The sequence below is a fragment of the Cervus canadensis genome, chromosome X (genome assembly GCF_019320065.1).
Source record: "Cervus canadensis isolate Bull #8, Minnesota chromosome X, ASM1932006v1, whole genome shotgun sequence".
Classification (NCBI taxonomy): Eukaryota; Metazoa; Chordata; class Mammalia; order Artiodactyla; family Cervidae; genus Cervus; species Cervus canadensis.
In genome coordinates this window covers 122,951,782-122,974,812 of record NC_057419.1, presented here as the reverse complement: position 1 = coordinate 122,974,812, position 23,031 = coordinate 122,951,782, and the positions used below count along the sequence as shown (strand labels likewise).

Here is a 23,031-nt window from a genome sequence, read left to right as displayed (position 1 = left end):
TTGCGACCCCATGGACTGTAGTCTACCAGGCTCTGCTGTCCATGGAATTTCCCAGGCAAGAATACTGGACTGGGTTGCCATTTCCTCCTTCAGGGGATCTTCCCAAACCAGGAATTGAACCTGTGTCTCCTGCAGATTCTTTACCAATGAGCCACCTGGGAGACAAGGCATTGGTTATTGCTCAGGGATCCTGGATCTCAGGAAAGTGTGTATGGCCTATATCTATTGACCAATGGAACCTGGAAGGAAAGAGCTGAAACACAAAGCTGGCATTGCTGGTATGGCATGAAGTCAATAGCTGGAATGCGGGTGCATTCATTCCTGAGTTCTGAGGTAGGTCAGCTTGCCAGGTCTAGCTTTTTAGCACTTATAAGTATTTGAATATTATGTCAAAAATAGATAACAGTCACTCAATAAGCATATTCTGGACACTTACTGTATACAAGATGTTGAATGGAGCACTGTACATAATTCACAGAACTCAAGATTACAGTCTTCAAGGAGCTTGTGGTTTATTTGAGGAGACATGATATATATATATAAAACAATGGCTATCTAATGAATGTGACCATAGTAATATCAACCCCAAACTATAAGGATGCCAGTCATCAGAAGGAATAAATACTGCTAGCAAAGGCATACAGTGAGAACCCCATAATCTATCTTCTTTCCCTTAGTATCAGTTCTTATCTGGATTACAGAAAACAGCCCCTGACTTTCTCTCTCTCTCTCTATTCCTCAAGATACTACACATGACTGCCCTGATCTGTTTCCCATTCTGTGTCCAAAAGTGATGTTTCAAAACTGCAAATCTGATGTCATTCTCACTATTTGACAATGGTTTCCCCACTGCCTTAAGGATAAACTCCAGACTCCTTTACATGGTCCACAGGGACCCCGACCATCATTTCCATCACCACCCAAGCTTCTCTTGCCCAGCCACCCTGAAAATACCGTGTTCTTTCAAACTTTGGCAACCTTGCATGTGTTCTGCCCGTTGCTCAAAAGTACCCTTGTCACCTTCCTCACCTTGTTGTTGTTGTTGTTGATCAGTCGCTCAGTCATATCAGTCTTTGTGACCCCATGGACTGCAGCATACCAGGCTTCCCTGCCCTTCACAATCTTCCAGAACTTGCTTAAACTTATGTCCATTGAGTTGATGATGCCATCCAACCATCTCATCCTCTGTCATCCCCTTCTCCTCCTGCCTTCTATCTTTCCCAGCATCAGGGTCTTTTCCAGTGAGTCGGCTCTTTGCACTAGGTGGCTAAAGTATTGGAGCTTCAGTTCAGCACTAGTCCTTCCAATTAATATTCAGGGTTGATTTCCTTTAGGATTGACTAGTTTGATTTTCTTGCAGTCGAAGGGACTCTCAAGAGTCTTCTCCAACCCCACAGTTTGAAAGCATCAATTCTTCAGTGCTCAGCCTCCTTTATTGTCCAACTCTTAAATCCATACCTGATTACTGGAAAAACCATAGCTTTAACTATACAGACCTTTGTTGGCAAAGTAATATCTCTGCTTTTTAATATGCTGTATAGGTTGGTCTTAGCTTTTCTTCCAAGGAGCAAGCATCTTTTAATTTCATGGCTGCAGTCACCATCTGCAGTGATTTTGAAGCAGCCCCCCAAAATAAAGTCTCTCACTGTCTCCACTGTTTCCCCATCTATTTGCCATAAAGTGATGGGACCAGATGCCATGGTATTTGTTTTTTAAATGTTGAGTTTTAAGTGAGCTTTTTCACTCTTGACTTGTTCACCTTCATCAAGAGGCTCTTTAGTTCCTCTTTGCTTTCTGCCATAAGCGTGGTATCATCTGCATATCTGAAGTTATTGATATTTCTCCCAACAATTTTGATTCCAGCTTGAGCTTCATCTAGCCCGGCATTTTGTATGATATAGTCTGCATATAAGTTAAATAAGCAGGGTGACAATATACAGGCTTGATATACTCCTTTCCCAATTTGGAATCAGTCCGTTGTTCCATGTCTGGTTCTAACTATTGCTTCTTGACCTGCACACAGATTTCCCAGGAGGCAGGTAAGGTGGTCTGGTATTCCCATCTCTTTATGAATTTTCCACAGTTTTTTTTGTGATCCACACAATCAAGGGCTTTAGTGTAGTCAATGAAGCAGAAGTGGATGTTTTTCTGGAATTCTCTTGCTTATTTTATGATCCAATGGATGTTGGCAATTTGAGCTCTGGTTCCTCTGCCTTTTGTAAACCCAGCTTGAACATCCAGAAGTTCCCAGTTCATATACTGTTGAAGCCAACTTGGAGAATTTTTAGCATGACCTTTCTAAATGTGAAATGAGTGCATGTGAAATGAGTGCAATTGTGTAGTAGTTTAAACATTCTTTGGCATTGCCTTTCTTTGGGATTGGAATGAAAACTGACCTTTTCCAGTCCTGCGACCACTACTGAGTTTTTTAAATTGCTGGCATATTGAGTGCAGCACTTTCACACAGTATCATCTTTTAGGATTTGAAATAGCTCAGCTATAATTCCATCACCTCCACTAGCTTTGTTTGTAGTGATGCTTCCTAAGACCCACTTGATTTCCCATTTCAGGATGTCTGGCTCTAGGTGAATGATCATATCATTGTGGTTATCCGGGTCATTAAGATCTTTTTTGTATAGCTCTTCTGTGTATTCTTGCCACCTCTTCTTAATCTCTTCTGCTTCTGTTAGGTCCACAGCATCTCTGTTGTTTCTTGTGCCCATCTTTGCATGAAATATTCCCTTGGTATCTCTAATTTTCTTGAAGACATCTCTAGTCTTTCCCATTCTCTATTTCTTTGCATAGTTCACTTAGGAAGGCTTTCTTATTTCTCATTGCTATTCTTTAGAACTCTGTATTCAATGGGTATATCTTTCCTTTTCTCCTTTGCCTTTCATTTCTCTTCTTTTCTCAGCTTTTTGTAAGGCCTCCTCAGTCATCCATTTGCCTTTTTGAATTTCTTTTTGGGGATTATTTTCATCACTGCCTCCTGAACAATGTTATGAACTTCTGTCCACAGTTCTTCAGGTACTCTGTCAGATCTAATCTCTTGAATCTATTTGTCACTTCCAATTATAATCATAAGGGGTTTGATATAGGTCATACCTGAATGTCCTAGTGGTTTTCCCTACTTTTTTCAATTTGAATCTGGATTTTGCAATAAAGGGTTCATGATCTGAGCCACTGTCAGCTCCTGGTCTTCCTCACCTACCTTATTTTTCTTGAAAACACCCTGCCCCTTTCAAACTGTATTTGACCCCCCTCATCTGTACCCTTTTGTCACTCTATGTCATAACACTCATCACATTAATACTGTATTTCTTTGTTCTACATCTGTTGCTGGTACCCTTTTACTCATCCAATTTGTTGATCTTGCATATGTGAGAACAACATGTTTAAAGAGCTTAATGCAGTGCCTGGCACATGGAGGCATTTAACCAATATTAGCTATTTCTATTCCAGTTAGAGACCCAATTAGCTGAGAAACTTCAGATGGATGCAAGAAAAGGTCTATTGAGCAGATGTTAGAGAAGAGGAGCTATTTTTTTTTATTTATAGAGGTCAAATATCCTAGAGAGCTCATACTGAGTCAGAGGTCCAACACTTCCTTAGCTGTTTTTTTTTTAAACCTGTCTCTTGGGGAGAGTACGTGTCTTAGGCTGTTTGGGCTGCTATGAGAGATACCAAAGACTGGGTAGATTATAAACAACAGAATGTTTTTCTCTCAGTTCTGGAGGTTGGCCAGTCCAGGATCAATGTGTCAGCAGATTCAGTGTCTGGTAAGGAAATACTTCCTTATTTGGTACATTACCATTCTCTTACTGTGTTTCACATGGCAGAAGGGGGCAAGGGAGCTCTCCTCCTTTATAAGAAGACTAATTCTATTCATTAAGGCTCTGTCCTCATGACCTGATCACCTCCCAAAGGCTCCACCTTCAAAGGCCATCACACTGAGCATTAGCATTTAACATAGGAATTTGGGGGACATAGACTTTTAATCTATAGTAATTCCCAAAGTTCTTGTGAGGAGGTGCTCCAAGTGTCCTGTGTGTGCTCGATTGTTTCAGTCATGTCCAACTCTTTGCAGCCCCATGGACTGTAGCCCGCCAGGCTACTCTGTCCATGAAAATTCCCAGGCAAGAATAATGGCATGGTTGCTATGTCCATCTCCAGGGGATCTTCCCGACCCAGGGATCAAACCTGAGTCTCCTGCAGTTCCTGCATTGGCAGGGAATTTTTTTACCACTGAGCCTCCAGTGAACCCTAAGTGTAGTTGATGGAGTATACAAAGGACAACACAGAGTGACATGGAGGTCTTTTCAGGAGCAAGAACGGGGTCAATCTTGGTAAAGACCCAGTAGCATAATTTATATTGGTCTGAGACATAATTCCTTCTCCTCACTCCCAGTGGAATAAAAAACATGAGCAGAGTAGCTGGACCTCAGGCTAGTGATGCAAGAAATGATATAAATAGGGAAAGCAGGTTGGCAAAGTATGAGGATAGATGAGAATCAAATGCTCAGTAGTGGTGGGGCAGATTTCAATAGGACTCAATTTGTTTAGCAGAAGTTTGTGTAAAAGCAAGAAAACAATCAACCAAATCAGGACATCTCTGTCACCGTGAGGACTTGATTCTAGAGTGCTACCCTGACTTTCTAGAAAGTGCCCTGGCCTTCCCTTGCTTTTTAGAACATCAGGTTGGACCAAGATGGGGTTGGCAGCTCAGAATGTCCTACCTCCCTGGCAGACCTGACTAAGCCAGCCAAATAGTGGCTACTAGCAATAATATGGTTACCTGAACTACTGAAGTTTTCAGAAGTTTTCTTGTTTGTTTGCTTTGCCTTCCTCTCTAACAAGGGAGCCTGAGAGGCTCCTGGAATCTTCCATAGGCTTCCAATCTAAGCTCCTACTGATACTCATATTCAGTGAAGCAAGTGAGAAGAGAGCTATTCTCATGGCTTGGGTATCTTTTCACTGGGGGCTGTGGTGGGTGTAGGTACCTTTGAATTCACTGGCTTTGCTTTATCTTTGACAATTATGCATCTGTACTGAATCTAGCAGAGAAGGTTCTCTACTCATTTAACTTGGCTTTGGCTGCATTAAAAATGTTTTTATGCTGCTACCTATGGCCTTCCCTGGTGGCTCAGACGGTAAAGAATCTGCCTGCAATGCAGGAGACCCGGGTTCAATCCCTGGGTCAGGAAATCCCCTGCATAGGGAATGGGTATCCACTGCAGTATTCTTGCCTAGGGGATCCCACAGACAGAGGAGCCTGGCGGGCTACAGTTGATGGGATCATAAAGAGTCAGGCATGATTGAGCCACTAACACTTTCACTTTCATGGAGACCCTGAAGTCAGCAGTATGCTTAGCACTAAATTCAGGTCCTCACGGGAAAGAAAAATATGTTGAGTAAGCAAGGAACAACCTGCCCTCTTCCTCACCGCCTTCCTAGTCCACCAACCACACACACTAAGCAGCAACTGGGACAGGGGGTTGGAGATTTGGTCTCATAAGCTTAGAGGGTGCTGCAGTGATGGAGGGAGTACCTGGTTTTCCTGAGCTGAGTCTGCTTTGGAAAAAAAGGACCCTCATGAGGAAGAGGTCTGTTGAAGATCTCAACTCAATGTGCATTGTGTTCTCAAGGGTTCTGATCTTCTCCTAATGTTCTCTCAACAAACTCCCCCTGCCTTTTTTCTCATGCTCTTTCACCTTCCCCTTTAGTCTCATTGTATTTAGTCTCACTGTCTCCTTTGATCTCTCTCTAGTCCTTCCCCTCTCAATCTACTCTTTGGAATTCCAAAGGAAACTTAGGTATCTGTCTGTAGCTGAGGGTCTTTCACTCAGAGACCCTTTCACTGGTCTTTCACCAGTGTCGGCAGCCTGATTTGATATGAGGAAGTCTATGAAAGCCCCAGACAGACATCCTGCGTAGTTCATATCTATGCCATCCCTCTACTCTGAGTACTGAGGTTGACAGCACTATGCTGGTTCCCATTGCAGGTCCTTTTACATCCTGCAGACACTCCTTCCCTTATTTTGCCTACCTAAGGCTTGAGCAGTGTTTTTCAAATTTCCTGGTTATTGGACTAAATTAGACCAAAAAAAAAAAAAAAAAAGAACAGGTGTTAATATGGTTCTCTTTGCATTCTTCATCAACCACCTCCCAACATTCTGACTCCATGAGTTGCTGGAATTTGTATTTTCTCTTTGTACAGGATTTCAGTTCTCTCTCTACACCCTTGAGCTGCTTATATTCTCAAAGAAAATTTATTCCTTCTTGCCCTAACTCAAGGCTTGCCTCCATCAGCCTCTCCTCTATCACACTAATATCTAGGTCTTCTTCCCACTGATCTCAAGTCACAAGCAAGTCTTTTTCTGAAGTATTAGCTCTCAGAACTTGACTTTTGCCAACTCTTGTGTCAAATCAAGGGCTTCCCAGGTGGCTCTAGTCATAAAGAACCCGACCTGTCAATGTAGGAGACATGAGATGTGGGTTCAATCCCTGGGTTAGGAAGATCCCCTGGAGTAGGAAATGGCACCCCACTTCAGTATTGTTGCCTGGAAAATTCCATAGGCAGAGGAGCCTGGTGAGCTACAGTCTATGGAGTTGTAAAGAGTTGGACACAACTGAGTGATTGAGCACATATGCATGTATGAAATAAAAACTTAATATATCTCTAAATTCCATTACATTTCATTTAGCCCTCATAAGTTTTCAAGGTGTTAGTGGTTGCTGTATTCTTTCTATATCTCTGCTTCTCTGTCTTCTCCTCCAGCCTTTCAGGAGCCTAGCATCTCATCAAATGATTCTAAAGGGGAAGACTTGAAAAACTGAAAAGACAGACTTCCCTCAGTCTTTCTCTCTCATTTTATTAAGACTTTAATAAAGAAGTTTTAGCTCACAGCAACACTGAGGGGAAGGTACAGAAATTTTCCATATACTATCTGCTCCCACACATCCATAGTCTCTCCCATTATCAACACCCCTACCAGAGTGGTACATTTGTTACAACTGATGAAGCTACATTGACACAACACAATCACCCAGAGTCCATAGTTTACCTTATGTTTCATTACTAGTGTTGTACATTCTATACTTTTAGGCAAATGTATAATGATGTGCATCCATCATTATTTTGGGTTGGCCAAAAAGTTCATTTGGGAAAACATCTTCTAGGAAAAAAAAAAGCCCAAATGAAATTTTTGGCCAACCCAATAGTATCCTACAGAGTATTTCACTGCTCTAACTATCTTCTGTTATTAAAAAAAAAAAAGCAGAGACAGTACGTTACCGACAAAGGCCTGTCTAATCAAAGCTATGGTTTTTCCAGTAGTCATGTATGGATGTGAGAGTTGGGCTATAAAGAAAGCTGAGTGCCAAAGAATTGATGCTTTTGAACTGTGGTGTTGGGGAAGACTCTTGAGAGTCCCTTGGACTGCAAGGAGATGCAACTAGTCCATCCTAAAGGAGATCAGTCCTGAATATTCATTGGAAGGACTAATGTTGAAGCTGAAACTCCAATACTTTGGCCACCTGATGTGAAGAGCTGACTCATTTGAAAAGACCCTGATGCTGGGAAAGATTGAAGGCAGGAGGAGAAGTGGATGACAGAGGATGAGACGGTTGGATGGCATCACCAACTCAATGGACATGAGTTTGAGTAAACTCTGGGAGTTGGTGACGGACAGGGAGGCCTGGCGTGCTGTGGTCCATGGGGTGGCAAAGAGTCGGACATGACTGAGTGACTGAACTGAACTGAACTAAACAATCCTCTGTGCTCTGCCTAGTCATTCCCACACTCCTGCAACTCATGGCAACCACTGATCCTTTTACTGTCTCCATCTTTTTTCCTTTTCCAGAAGGTCATATAATTGGAAATGTATACTATGTAGTCTTTTGGGAATGGCTTCTTTCACTTAGTGATATGCATTTAAGGTTTCCCATGTCTTTTCATGGCTTGAAAGCTCATTTCTTTTCAGCACTGAATAATAGTCCATTGTTGAGATGTACCACAGTTTACTTATCTATTTACCTAATGAAGGACATCTGGGTTGCTTCCAAGTTTTGGCAATGATGGATAAAGTTGCTGTGTGCAGGTTCTTCTGTGGCTGTAAGTTTTCAACTCCTTTGGGTAAATACCAAGTAGTGTGATTGCTGGATCATATGGTATGAATATGTTTAGTTTTGTAAGAAACTATCTTCCAAAGTGGGCACACTCTCTTTTTATGCCTTTCTTCTCTTCCTCCAAGGAGGACTCTTTTCTTTGGATTACTTCACTGGCATTATTGGCTTCCAAGCTGGAACTACAACCATGCCCCCTGCAGAGAAATATTCTCCATCAGACTCATTCCTACTCTTATTCCCAACTCTGACACCCACACCACTGTTGGGCCTCATGAAAAACATTAGCTTGTGGCTAACCCTTCCTATTTGCTCATCATGAACCATTGACATTTGGCCTGACAACAAGTCCCTGAAGAGCATAGGACTGGATCTCTAGGGAGCAGGGTCAGTTTAAGTAGCAGACAGTGATAATTTGTTCTCTAAACAGTGGAGATGTAATAACTTAATGCTGAATCAAAGGAAATAGAGTCAAACTCCAAACCAATTTGATTTGCAGCTTGAAATAAAAGGCAACGTGTCTTGATTTAAATGTCAGGCCCACTGCTGAGTGATGACTTAATAACTCTTATGAGGGATCTTGTCACAGCAAATGCAATACTGGAATGGAATGACTCACAGATAGAGTGTTAGAAATGATACAGAAGAGCACAAAAAGGAGCAGGCTTATCTCAAGGCTTATCTAGAAGCTTTGCATAAAGCTAATTTGCAGTTAGGACCTCTTCTCTCACCCTATCCTGCCACCCAGTCTGTCTTATCACAGATAACTATGCATGTATATAGACACAATCCCCAGGTGTGATGTCAGCTCACTGCAGTATTTTCTGGGGACACAGGTCCTTGAACAATTCCAGCATGCAGGTTCGGTCCATGCATTCAGTCTGAAAGGCTAGGCACCTGTGAGCCTGGCTATTTCTGAAGGGGATCTCAAAAATTCATCCTATTGCTCTATCTTTACAAAGATACTTAATTATTTTCTCCCATTTTAAGGGTGAGAGAGCTGAGATCCTGTAGGGGTAAGAGATTTCTTCAAAGACTCCAGTTTCTTGACTCTCAGGGAATCAGTAGTTCCTTCTCAATACGTTATGAGATCTCTCTCCTTGACCTTCCCCAGCTTCCTGGGCTAGCACACTAGAATGCTCAAGGCTGACCAGGCCCCAGTTTCAGCCAGTTTGCCAGGTCAGTGAGGAACCATGCATAGGTGTTCTTAAGGAAGAGGAATCCATTCTGCTGGGGTAATCTTTCAGTCATCAAGATTCATTTTGGAGATAATGCAAAGTATAAATATGTGGTGCTTGCCTCAATGACAGTTGCTCAATCTTGAAAATATGAACATTTTTGTCCAGATCATTTTTTGTGGTGGGAGGCTGCTTTGCATATTGTTGGATGTGTCACAGCATCTGTGACCTCTGGTTAACTGGTCTCTGCCTATAGCACAGGAACTTCCAATCCCTTTTACATAGAGCTTTTAGCTTAATCTCCCAAACTGTACTTCTAACTCAGTGGTTCTTAATACCTCCACCCTGGGGACATAGCCAAGTCTGTCAGTATTTTTGTTTTTCACAGTTCAGTGGAGCAGGGATAAGTTGTAGACATCTAGTAGGTAGAGGCCAGAGTGTTACAATTCACAGAACAACACTACCCACCCCCATTACGACAAAGAATTCTTTGGCCTAAACTGTCAATATTGCCAAGGATGAGAAACTTTGTTCTATCATATCATTATCTGATCAGAAATTACCATTGTTCTCCACTCCTAGTGGGAAAGATGACAGAGTCATGATCCTTCCTTGTCTAGATTCAGCTCATTATTTGCCATCTACAGCTTCTTTTCTGAAATGACTCTGAATGGAGTGCTGTTTCTGAACCATGTGGTCTGCATTCTCACTTGTATAACTTTGCTCACACCAACCTCTCCCCCTACCCAGAATGCCCCCTTCCCATGACTAAAGTCTGGTTGAAATGCTAGCTACTCTATAAAACCCTACTTGAACCTAAATCCTCTCAGTTACAAGTAATTCTTTCCCTGGATATTACGTACATTTTTTACTTGTATGTCTCTCAAAGCATTTATCATGTTCATAATAGAATGGAAAATTTGAATTGAAAGCTGCCTTTATAGAAATGTCTTTAGTAAAATTCCCTTCACTTTAGAAAAAGGAAATTGAGACCAAGAACAGTAAATTAACTAGGTGAAGGTATCATGCATGCGTGTGTGCTAAGTTGCGTCAGTTGTGTCCGACTCTTTGTGACCCTATGGACCACAGCCGGCCAGGCTCCTCTCTCCATGGGATTCTACAGGAAAGAATACTGGAGTGGGTTGCCATACCCTCCTCCAGGGGTTCTTCCTGACTCAGGGATTGAACCTGAGTCTCCTTCATCTCTTGCATTGGCAGGTGGGTTCTTTACCACTAGCGCCACCTGGGAAGCCCAAAGGTATCATACTTTCTCATAAAACTTGGACCATAATAACTTGTATTATTGATTCCACTCTCTTGGCCTGGTTGAAATGGATAACCATGGACTTAGTCCTGGCATTCAAATTTCAACTCTGATACATGTAAGTTGGTAAAGTAATTAAGTTTCTGAGATTACTAAATCTTCAGCTCTAAATGGAAATAATCATGGCTGTTGTGAGAATCAAATGAGGTGATGTATTCAAAATGTATGGCACATAGTAGATACTTGATAAATATTTGTCAGATGAATAGAAGGATCAACTGTATTTCAAGAAATAGAATTTAGGGATTGGTGATGTTCCATGGGGCTTCACTAAAAGGTGATTGGAGGTAAAGTGTGGTAGCTTATTCCCACGGCTTCCTACTTTTGCATCCTTCCACAGAAAACACGAGTTCCTCTGTAGACCATGAGACCAGTGTCCAAGCTTTCTGTGGAGTATGTGAATAATGACAGCAGCTCTCAACTTGGAAATGTAGTTCTTAAAAGGTTTGCTCTTTTTCCCCCATTTGCAATGCTAATGTTGTAACCTCTCTGTTCTCTCAGGTAGATAACAGGTAGGGTTGGGGGAGAGGATTAGATAGGAGATATATTTCCTCCATTTCTCTTTGATTTCCTGTGTGATAGCAGCCTTGGGCTTAGATGCTGTTCAGTGGCTTAACTGGCATCTCTGTGAGAGGAAATTCTGCACTTCAGGTGGCAATGGGGGCACTTTGGTGTTGGCTTTTAGCCCAGGGATACCTGGTTCTGACTTGGCTTCAATAAGGTTTATTAAGACCTTTCTAGCTAGCTCTTCACTCTGGAGCTGCCCACTGTCAGCTTTCTTCCTGCTTAGGGCTTTGGAGTAATGGCATGCTATGCATTTATTCCTTTCATTTACAGAAACAAGTCTTTCCCTGGCCCCAGGGTGCATGTACCTAATAGAAAAAGCTCTGCCCCTCCAGTGGGGGTGGGGGTGACCAGACAGGAAACTGAAGCAGCAGCTTGAGACTTCTGATGCCTGTCTAGACTAGATTGGGAGCATTGCAGAGAGGAGGAAAGTCTCCAACAGTGGCCCCTCCCCACAAAGCTGGCTCCTGCCTACTCTGTCATGTGAGCACAGGAGATTTTCATTTGAGGGGTTAGGAAAGAAGCTCTGGTTAGTGAGTCTATTGCAAATTGACACAGGATCCCCCTCTGTAGGGCTTACAGATTAAGGGTCCTGTAAGAGGCAAATGGCTTTTGGGAGGATGAGAAAAACAGTAGAGGGCAGAGAACCAGATTGAAAGTAAAGATACTTGATCTGGATCCCTGCCTGTACCTGCTGCTTCTGAGAGAGTTTCTAAAGGCTTTAAACTGAGCCTCACATTCCTATCTGTGAAGTAGGTACAATATAGCCTATAGCCTTCCTTGTAAAGATGGCAAAACTGGAAGGTTTGCCCTTCTCTGGAATTTTCACTCTGTGAAACCCAAAGCATATAAAACCTCCTACTTTTACTGAGTGACTGAGTGACTGAAAATTGAGTGTCTAAAGGAAGGTGTGATAAGGTTGGAGTGGAGGATCCAGATCTATTGTCTGCTTGCCTCAAGATGGTATTTTTCACTTTACTCTTCCCAGAGTTCTACTGTCATTGTTCATGTTGCGGTTACTCAAGAAGTTGGATTCCTTTCTTCTATTTCATATCCAGAGTTGAGCTCTGAAGAATGGTTGAACATTGACCACACAGAGTGGTGGGAAGTGTATATGTATGTATGCACATGCAATAAGCATTTTAGGCAAAAGGAACAGAATACGCATATGCCTTATAGCACATTCCAGAAACAAATAGAATAGCTGATTTTGTCATTTTAATTCAAAATTTAAGTCATAGTTTTGGGTGTTGAGGGTTGAAAATGCAAATATATCTATCTTTGAAGTATTGTTAGGCTAAATCATACTGAGCATCCACTGTTGACAGAGCATGGGGGGCATTATAAAAAAAGAAACAAATACATTTATTCTATTGAGCCAACAATCTGGAAGGAGGTAAAGAGTAAATGAAAAATACATGATATGAAAATCTTCATTCCAACATTTTATCTAACAGGTACACTCATGTAAGTGGTATATAGATAAATTCCTGGAGGGCTACTTGGTTGAGGTGACTTGAGTTCACTGGGGCTAGCCAGGGAAGATTTCCTGGAGATGCTGAATCCTGAAGAGTATTCTTAGGAAGATATGAATTGGTGAATAAAAGGAAAAGCTATTCATAGCAAGAGAGACAGCATGAGTGATGCCTTGGTGGTAGAAAGATTATTTCTAAGGTGGGAAATTAGGGATAAATTAGCCTGGCCATAATGGAAAAGCAAAGCAGACTAACTTGGGGGCATCTTAGACTCTATATATATGCCAACCAGACAATTAAAACAAGGAAAATTAAGGGTCAGTGGGAACCATGTGAAGAGAAATAATTGGTTATTGAAAAATAAATTGTCATGAGGGGAGAGCAATCAAGATGGTGGAGTGAGAGGACTTGGGGACCATATCCTCCCCACACAAACATCAAAAAATGTATCTATGTGTGGAACAAGTCTCACTGAAAGTCTTCTGGAAACTGGCAGAAGGACTCCTGCACAAGCAAGTCTATATGAAAGATACATATGTAATTTGATAGGAAGGAAGAAAAGGGGACTCATAGGAAAAGGGACAATGCAAGGATGGAGACAGTGAGAGTTACAGTCCTGGGGTCCTATGTATAGGAGACAAGCCATTTTGGCTGATTGGAAAACCACAGGGATTATCAGGGGGTGGTGGAGTGGGGCTGTGGGAAGCCTGGACTCTGCTCATGTGCTTGTGTACACATGCTTGCTTGCTCCCTAGGCAGGGCATAGAGAGCTCTTTTCTGGTGACTGCCCAGTTTCCCATGACTGCCTTGCTGTGCCCCAGCCCAAACCAAGCAAATGCTCCAGCCCTACTCACTCCACATCACAATGCAGCACTGAATCTGGGGCAGCCACAACCAAGGAGAAGACTTAACCACGGGATACAGAGGTGATCAGGTCCTTGGGCAAAGTCTCGGTAGAATAGCAGTGGTTATCATGGGTGCTTATTCAAGCAGTGTATCAGAAGCAGCCTAGACCTCTGAGGGTAGCCATTCCACTATAGCTCAATCCCCAATTTACAGTGAGAGTTCACATGGGCCCTGCCTGCCTTATGATGTGGCATGGTAGCATGGGTGGCAGAGGCTTGAGCAGTAGTCAGCTATGAGGAACAAAGGGAACTTGCATCTGAGGCTTTGAGCAGAGAGGAAACAGTTGCAGGCACCCGTATAGGCAGTTTATTGGAGACAGTCTGGATCACTGTCTGCAGATGACTTGAGCAGAGAGCCTGCATGAGGCCCCCTTACTTTAGCACTCCCCATCTCTGGGACAAGGGTCCTGGTTTAGGGAGAAGGGAAAATACATGCATAAAGGCAACAGAGCCAACTTGAACTCAGACTTCAGAGCTTTTCCTCCAGCAACATGGGATCAGATCAAATCTGTGATAGGGTGGTCACAGCCACTGAGCAGAAGTCCCACCTCACACTGGCTCCAGCTCTAGCCTCTCCATTTCCAGCCCAAACACATGGAAGTGAAACAACATGCTACTAAAAAATCAATGAGTCAATGAAGAAACCAAAGAGGAAATCAGAAAATATTTAAGACAAATGGAAATTGAAACATAACACATCAAAATCTATGAGATTCAGCAAAGGCAGTTCTAAGAGGGAAGTTTATAACAACAAAAGCCTTCCTCAAGAAAAAAAAATCTTGAATAAACAACCTAATCTACCACCTAAAGGAATTAGAAAACAAAGAACAAAATAACCAAAGTCAGTAGAAGAAAGAAAATAATAAATATCAGAGAGAAAATAAAGATAAAAAAATAGAAAAGATCAATGAAACCAAGATCTGTTTTTTAAAAAGATAAACAAAATTGATAAACATTCACCCAGCATCACCAATAAGAAAAGAGAGAAGGCCCAAATAAACAAAATAAGAAATGAAAGAGGAGAAATAACAACTGCTACCACAGAGATACAAAAAATAATGAGAACACTAGGAATAGTTATATGCCAACAAATTAGGCAGATTAGAAGAAAGAAAATTTCTAGAAACATACACTCTGCCAAGATTGGATCAAAGAGAAATAGATAATTTGAACCAACTTATCACTAGTAGTCAAATTGAATTTGTAATTTCAAAAATACTCCCTGTAAACAAAAGTCCAGAACTAGATGGCTTCACATGGGAATTCTATCAAACATATGAAGATAAGATGATACTTACCCTTCTGAAACTATTAAAAAAAAATGAAGAGAAGGGAACACTCCCAGATTTATTCTATCAGGGCACCATTACTCTTCCCTGGTGTCTCAGATGGTAAAGAATCCACCTGCAATGCAAGAGATCCAGGTTTGATCTCTGGGTCCAGAAGATCCCCTGGAGAAGGGAATGGCTACCTACTCCAGTATTCTTGCTTGGAGCATTCCATGGATAGAGGATCCTGGCGAGCTACAGTCCATGGGGTTGCAAAGAATCAGACACAACTGAACAACTAACACTTTCACTTTACCATTACTCTTATACCAAAAGCAAACAAAGATACTGCAAAAACAGAAAATTACAGGCCAATATGTTTGATGAACATAGATGAAAATATCCTCAACAAAATATTAGCAAACCATATTCAACAAAATATAAAAAGTATTATATACCATGATCAAGTGGGATTTATTCCAGGGAAGCAAGAATGCTTCAGTATTTACAAATCAATCAATGTGATACACAGATTAATAAAAGAAAGGATAAAAATCATATGATTATCACATGATTAATAGATGCAGGAAAAATTTTTTGACAAAATTCAATATCCATTCATAATAAAAACCCTTATCACAGTGGGGATAGAGTGAATGTATCTGAGTATAATATAGACCAGTGATAGCAAACCCACAGCTAACTTATGCTCAATCAACAGTGAAAAGCTGAAATCCTTTCCTCTAAATTCAGGAAGATGACAGTGATGCCCAATCTTGCCATTTCTATTTAACATGTTGAATATTGGAAGTATTAGCTATAGTAATCAGACAAGAAAAAGAAAAAGCATCCAAATTGAAATGAAGAAGTAAAACTGTCACTTTTTACAGATGACACAATACAACATATAAATAAACCTAAAGTATTCACCAGAAAACTATTAGAACTAATAAATGAATTCTGTAACATTGCAGGATATAAGATTAATATATGGAAGTCTGTTGCTTTCCTATACATTGTTAATTAACTATCAGAAAAATAAAGTTAAAAAATCCATTTTAAAATTGCATCAAAAAGAATAAAATTCTTAGGAACAGACTTAACCAAAGGTGAAAAACCTATATTCTGAAAGCTGTAAAACACTGATGAAGGAAACTGAAGATTATACAAAGAAATGGAAAAGCTAGGTCATGCTCTTGGATTAGGAGACTAAAACAGCTATACAACAGAAAGAAATAAATCTACAGATTTAATGTAATCCCTATTAAAATACTAAATATTAAAACCCTAGCCCTAATAAAATACTCATAATGTTTGTCACCAAGCTAGAACACATAATCCTAAAATTTGTGTAGAACCACAAAATACTCAAAATTGCCAAAGCAATCTTGAGAAAAAAAGAACAACTGAAAAAAAAAAAAAAAAGAACAACTGGAGATATAACCCTCCCAGATTTCAGACTAATCTACAAAGCTACATTAATCAAAATAGCATAGTACTGGCACAAAAACAGACAGACAGATTAATAGAACAGAATAGAGTGCCCAGAAATAAACCTACACACTATAGTCAATTAATTTGTGACAAAGGAGGCAGGAATATACAATGGAGAAAATATAGTCTTTCCAATAAGTGATGCTGGAAAAATTGGACAGCTACATATAAAACCATAAGATTTCCTCATACCACATACAAAAATAAACTCAAAAGGACAGCATTGTACTGGCACAAAGACAGAAATATAGATCAATGGAACAAAATAGAAAGTCCAGAGATACATCCACATACCTATGGACACCTTATCTTCGACAAAGGAGGCAAGAATATACAATGGAAAAAAGACAACCTCTTTAACAAGTGGTGCTGGGAAAACTGGTCAACCACTTGTAAAAGAATGAAACTAGAACACTTTCTAACACCATACACAAAAATAAACTCAAAATGGATTAAAGATCTAAATGTAAGACCAGAAACTATAAAACTCCTAGAGGAGAACATAGGCAAAACACTCTCCAACATAAATCACAGCAGGATCCTCTATGACCCACCTCCCAGAATATTGGAAATAAAAGCAAAACTAAACAAATGGGACCTAATGAAACTTAAAAGCTTTTGCACAACAAAGGAAACTATAAGCAAGGTGAAAAGACAGCCTCAGAATGGGAGAAAATAAAGCAAATGAAGAAACAGACAAAGGATTAATCTCAAAAATATACAAGCAACTCCTGCAGCTCAATTCCAGAAAAATAAATGACCCAATCAAAAAATGGGCCAAAGAACTAAACAGACATTTCTCCAAAGAAGACATACAGATGGCTAACAAACACATGAAAAGATGCTCAACATCACTCATTATCAGAGAAATGCAAATCAAAACCACAATGAGGTACCATTACACGCCAGTCAGGATGGCTGCTATCCAAAAGTCTACAAGCAATAAATGCTGGAGAGGGTGTGGAGAAAAGGGAACCCTCTTACACTGTTGGTGGGAATGCAAACTAGTACAGCCACTATGGAGAACAGTGTGGAGATTCCTTAAAAAACTGGAAATAGAACTGCCATATGACCCAGCAATCCCACTCCTGGGCATACACACCGAGGAAACCAGATCTGAAAGAGACACGTGTACCCCAGTGTTCATCGTAGCACTGTTTATAACAGCCAGGACATGGAAGCAACCTAGATGCCCATCAGCAGATGAATGGATAAGGAAGCTGTGGTACATATACACTATGGAATATTTCTCAGCCATTAAAAAGAATTCATTTGAATCAGTTCTAATGAGATGGATGAAACTGGAGCCCATGATACAGAGTGAAGTAAGCCAGAAAGATAAAGACCAATACAGTATACTAACGCATATATATGGAATTTAGAAAGATGGTAATGAACCCTATATGCAAAACAGAAAAAGAGACACAGATGTCAGAACAGACTTTTTTGGACTGTGTGAGAAGGTGAGGGTGGGATTTCTGAGAAATAGCACTGAAACAAGTATACTATCAAGGGTGAAACAGACCACCAGCCCAGGTTGGATGCATGAGACAAGTGCTCAGGGCTGGTGCACTGGGAAGACCCAGAGGGATGGGATGGAGAGGGAGGCGGGAGAGGGGATCGGGATGGGGAATACATGTAAATCCATGGCTGATTCATGTCAATGTATGGCAAAAACCACTACAATATTGTAAAGTAATTAGCCTCCAACTAATAAAAATAAATGGAAAAAAAAATAAAAAAATAAACTCAAAATGGATCAAGAATCTAAATGTAAGAACCTGAAACCACAAAATTGCTAGGAAAGAACATCAGCAGAACACTCTTTGACATAAATTGTAGCAATGCCTTTTTTGGGTATCTGTCTTCCAAGGCAAAAGAAATAAAAGCAAAAATAAGCAAATGGAACCTATTTAAACTTAAAAGCTTTTGCACAGCAAAGGAAACTATCAACAAAATAAAAATAGAACCTGTGAAATGAAGGAAAATGCTTGCAAATAACATGACCTACTATGATTAATACCCAAAATATTAAAAAAAAATAGCTCATACAACTTAATATTGTTAAAACAAACAACCAATTTAAAATTGGACAGAAGATAGGAATAGAGATTTTCCCAAAGAAGATATACAGATGGCCAACAGGTACATGAAAAGGTACTCAATATTACTAATTATCAGAAATTCAAGTCAAACCAATGAGACATCACCTCACACTTGTCAGAACGGTTATCATCAAAAAGTCTACAAATAACAAATGTTGGTGAGGACATGGAGAAAAGGGAACACTGTACACTGTTGGTGGGAATACCAATTGCTGTAGACACTATGGAAAACTGTTTGGAGAGTCCTCAAGAAATGACTGTATGATCCAGCAATTCCACTCCTGTGTATATATCAGGAAAACATGAAAACACTAATTCAAAAAGATACATGCACCTCAATGTTCATAACAGCACTATTTACAATAAACAGCATATGAAAGCAACCCAAATGTCCATCAACAGATGAAAGGATAAAGAAGATGTGGTGTATATATATTTGTGGAGAGGAATGGTTTGCCAAAAAGTTTGTTCAGGTTGTTCCATATGATGTTATGGAAAAACTCAAACAAACATTTTGGCCAATCCAATGCAATGGACTATTACTCTGTCATAAAAATATTGATAATGTAATTCTGCCATTTGCAGCTATATGAATGGATCTAGAGAATATTATGCTTAGTGATTTGTCAAACAGAAAGACAAATATGGCATGATATCACTTATATGTGGAATTTAAAAATATAATACAAATGAATGTATATGGCAAAATAGAAACAGATTCACAGATATGGAATAGAAACTTCATTACCAGTGGGACTAGGAAAGGGGGGAGTGACAAGGTAGGGGTATGGGATTAAGAGATACACACTACTGTGTATAAAATAGAGAAGTAACAAGGATATATTGTATAGCACAGTGAGTTATAGCCATTGCCTTATAATAACTTTTAATGGAAGTATAATCTGTAAGAGCTTCCCTGGCTCAGGTGGTAAAGAATCTGCCTGCAATGCGGGAGACCTGGGTTCAATCCCTGGGTTTGGGTTCGATCCCTGAGTTGGGAAGATACCCTGGAGAAGGGAATGGCAACCCACTCCAGTATTCTTGCCTGGAGAATGCCATGGACAGAGAAGCCTGATGGGCTACAGTCCATAGGGTCTCAAAGAGTTGAACATGACTGAGTGACTAACACTATAATTTGTAAAAGTACTGAATCACAATGCTGCACATGTAAAACTAATATAATCTTGTAAATCAACTATACTTCAATTAAAAAATGTAAATTGCCCTGAAAATCAGTCTTGACATCACCACTGACTGACTATAGTCAGGACTTGCTTTCTATAGGACTGTGATGTAGGTGAAAGCCACTTTGTTTCTCAGGATTCCTCTGCCATTTTGTATCACTGGGCATCTACTCCAATTTCTGGAGTCCTATTCGCTTAAGCACTTGATTTCAGCAGTTATTTATTACTCTGATCCCTTGTAATATAATAGCTCTCTTTCATTGGGCATTGACTTTTTCTGATGGATCTCTGAAAAAATTCAAATACTTTAAAGGAAAGAATCTACCTGTGCTAGAATAAATGATGGGTGGGGTGGATGTTTGTGAACAGGTGACTTTTCCCATTATCTTTCAAACTGAAACTACCCCTTAGAAGCTTGGCCTTGATTCCAGTGCATATTTCTTCCCTGGATGTTGAAAGATTAGGTAGAATAGAGACACATGGCATGGAGCAAGTAATTTGATTTTGCCTGCAAATTTCCCCATGATACAGGATATAGTTCTTTGAAAACAGTTCATGCAGTGTAGTCTATCAGTGTGGTTAAAAGTGCGGAGCTGCAGATTTAGGATGAGCAAGTGTTTATATCCTGATTCTACCACTTCCTATCTGTGTGATTTTCCACAAACCTGTGCCTAGGTTGCCTCTTCTTGTATAAAATAGGTAGGGATAATAAGAGTACCTAACTCCTATAGTTACTATAATGATCAATGAGCTATGTCTAAAGAATTTAACATAGTTCTTGACACTTGATCAAGTTGTTCTTGTCATCACTGTCATTAGCATCACCACCACTGCCACTACCCACACCACCCCCATTCTGTTACAGATGTGTAACAGAATAATGTTCCTCTTGCTAAAGCTAATACCAGCCATCAGCAAAGGAAGAAAGAGAAAAGAGTGAGCCCAGTCTCATTCACTGTTTGCTACTCTCACTTTAACCCTAACATCTCCAAGAGAATGTATGAGAAGACAATCTAACCCTTATGTCTCTATCCCTGTTTCCACAGGTACCTGTCAGCTTGGCTGGGCCTATTACTGTGCTGGAGGTGGCGCAGCTGCAGCCATGTTGATTTGCACCTGGCTCTCTTGCTTTGCTGGAAGAAACCCCAAGCCTGTCATGTTGGTGGAAAGCATCATGAAGAACACCAATTCTTATACCATGGAGTTTGACCACTGCCTCAAACCTTGAGATTTGGCAGAATTGGAGAGGGTGGGAAAGAGGAGGGAAGGGAGCCTTGAAAAGAAGTATTAAGACGAGGCCAGTTGCTACCCACTTGCCAGTCATGTAACCCAGTGTTTGTATGCTTTTTAACTCATCATTCATTTTCACTTTGCCTTAAACCAGTGGGTCAGTGGCTATTTACAAAATTCACCAAGGACAATAATTCTATCAAATGTTTATCTAGCTGGCGAGTACCCACTAGCCTCCAAGTCCCAAAGTGCCCTTTCATACAAAATAATAAGAAAGATCCTCAGTTGAAAGCTGTACAGTCAAGCAGTTCTTCAGAATTCTGCATCTCCTGTCACTTACCCCAAAGCTTAAAGGTTGGGTAAAAACACTTATGGGCTTTCCAGGTGGCTCAGCAGTAAAGAATCCGCCTGCAATGCAGGAGACATGGGTTCAATCATCCCTGAAATGGGAAGATTCCTCTGGAGAAGGGCATGGCAACCAACTCCAGTATTCTTGCCTGGGAAATGCCATGGACAGAGGAGGCTGGCAGGCTACAGTCCATAGGGTCACAAAAGAGTCAGACTCAACTTAGTGACTAAACAACAGCATCAGCAGCAACAACAAAAACACTAGTGCAGGGAGGAGCCATGAGATGAGCAGGGCTGGTTCCTACTGCTCCATTCCTTTGGTCCTCCCCTGATATTTGTTGCCATCTGCAAACATCTGTGAAGTGCCCCTGCCCATTTTTTTAATGCCTCTCTCATGATTGTGCCTTGACTCTTCCTCTTTTTCCTGCTTCTCTTCCTTTCTGGTTGTGACGAAGCTTGTGGGGAGAGTGACTGCCAGTGGAAAAAACAGTAATCAAGGATGCTTGCGTGTAGTCTAAGACTCCTTCCTCATTATGCTTTAGAAAATATTCATAAGAGTTCATTTTGTGTTCTGGCTGGGTGACTGGCATTAAAATAGTGGCAAGTATTCCCTCATCCCTTATAGATACAGGAATGGTTTTCATCAGATGTTCTGAGCGGAGACTAGCATTTGTTGTGTGCTCAATAAATACTAATTCAAAATGATGATGACAAGGATGTTTCTGCTGGTTCCTTATTGAAATTCTTACTAGAGTTCATTTTCACTGACAAGGAAATCCACAGTGGCCTTTTGCCCCTATAGTCATTCCCAGCATGATACATGTTTCTCTGCCTGTTTCAAAGACTTTCAAGTGCTTTTCCTTCCATCTGGGGTGAATTAGACATAAAAGAACACAGTCCTGATGTCACCTAGGGCTGATGTATTTTTAGGCCTGGCCTCCATCCCATCTGTGCTCAAGGCTGATGGATGGCTAAGAACTTGGTGTTTCTCAGGAACAGAATTTATCTCCCTTACTTTTTCTTAATTAATTCAGGCTAGCTCTATTGTTCCATAAGCACAGCTTTAGGGACTAGGGACGGCCTGTGACTCAAAAGGCCAGTTCATCTCTTTCTATTCTTAATCACTCCAGTGTGGTTTCTATACAGCCCAGTATAGCCCTACCTGGAAGGAGAGAAATGGCAAAAAGTGTTCTCATTAGTTACAGGCCATCCTAAGAAGGGCCAATCAGGGTCCATATATTGGCCTTGTGGAGTTAAGTGAATTCAAGCATATACTCCATTCATGAGCTCATTCATTCATTTAATCACTCATTCAGGACACACTTTTTGAATATCCATCTATATGCCACTTTCTATGCTAAGTACTGGGGGAAAAAAGATAAAGATACAGTTACCCTAAAAGTGATAGGATATTGACAGACATATAAATAAATAATTGTCAAACAGTGTGTTAAGTGCTAATAAGTGAAGGGGTGGGGGTTAAAGGTTCACATAGAGGGGCTGTTAAACCAATTTGGGGGTGAAAGAGTTCATGAGAAAGATTTCTAGAAAAGATGATGTCTAAGATGAGTCTGAGAGATGAATAGGGAGAGTTAGCAAAGGCTAAGTGTGTACCATACAAGGGAACATGGAAAGCAGGGCATGGAGACTTGACAAGACATGGCTCCATCACAAGAATGATGAATAAAGGTGTGAAAAGGGAGGTGACAAAAGCTGAGGCTGCAAAGGGAAATACTAATGGGATCTTCTAAACCAGGATAAGGAGCTTGGATTTTATCCTAAAGGAGGGCCATTGAAAGGGAAGTGATGTGAATGTATTTGTGTTTTTCAAA

General features: G+C 40.6%; 1 protein-coding gene across 1 annotated transcript in view; it reads left to right on the top strand.

Moving 5' to 3' along the window:
- Nucleotides 1-21,898, top strand: part of LHFPL1 (LHFPL tetraspan subfamily member 1) — a 62,408-nt gene extending 40,510 nt beyond the window's left edge. The window contains exon 4 of the mRNA XM_043458984.1: nt 20,668-21,898. Within this exon, the coding sequence (XP_043314919.1) occupies nt 20,668-20,849 (182 nt within the window). The 3' untranslated portion in view covers nt 20,850-21,898. The remainder of the gene's footprint in view (nt 1-20,667) is intronic.
- The last annotated feature ends 1,133 nt before the right edge of the window (nt 21,899-23,031 follow it).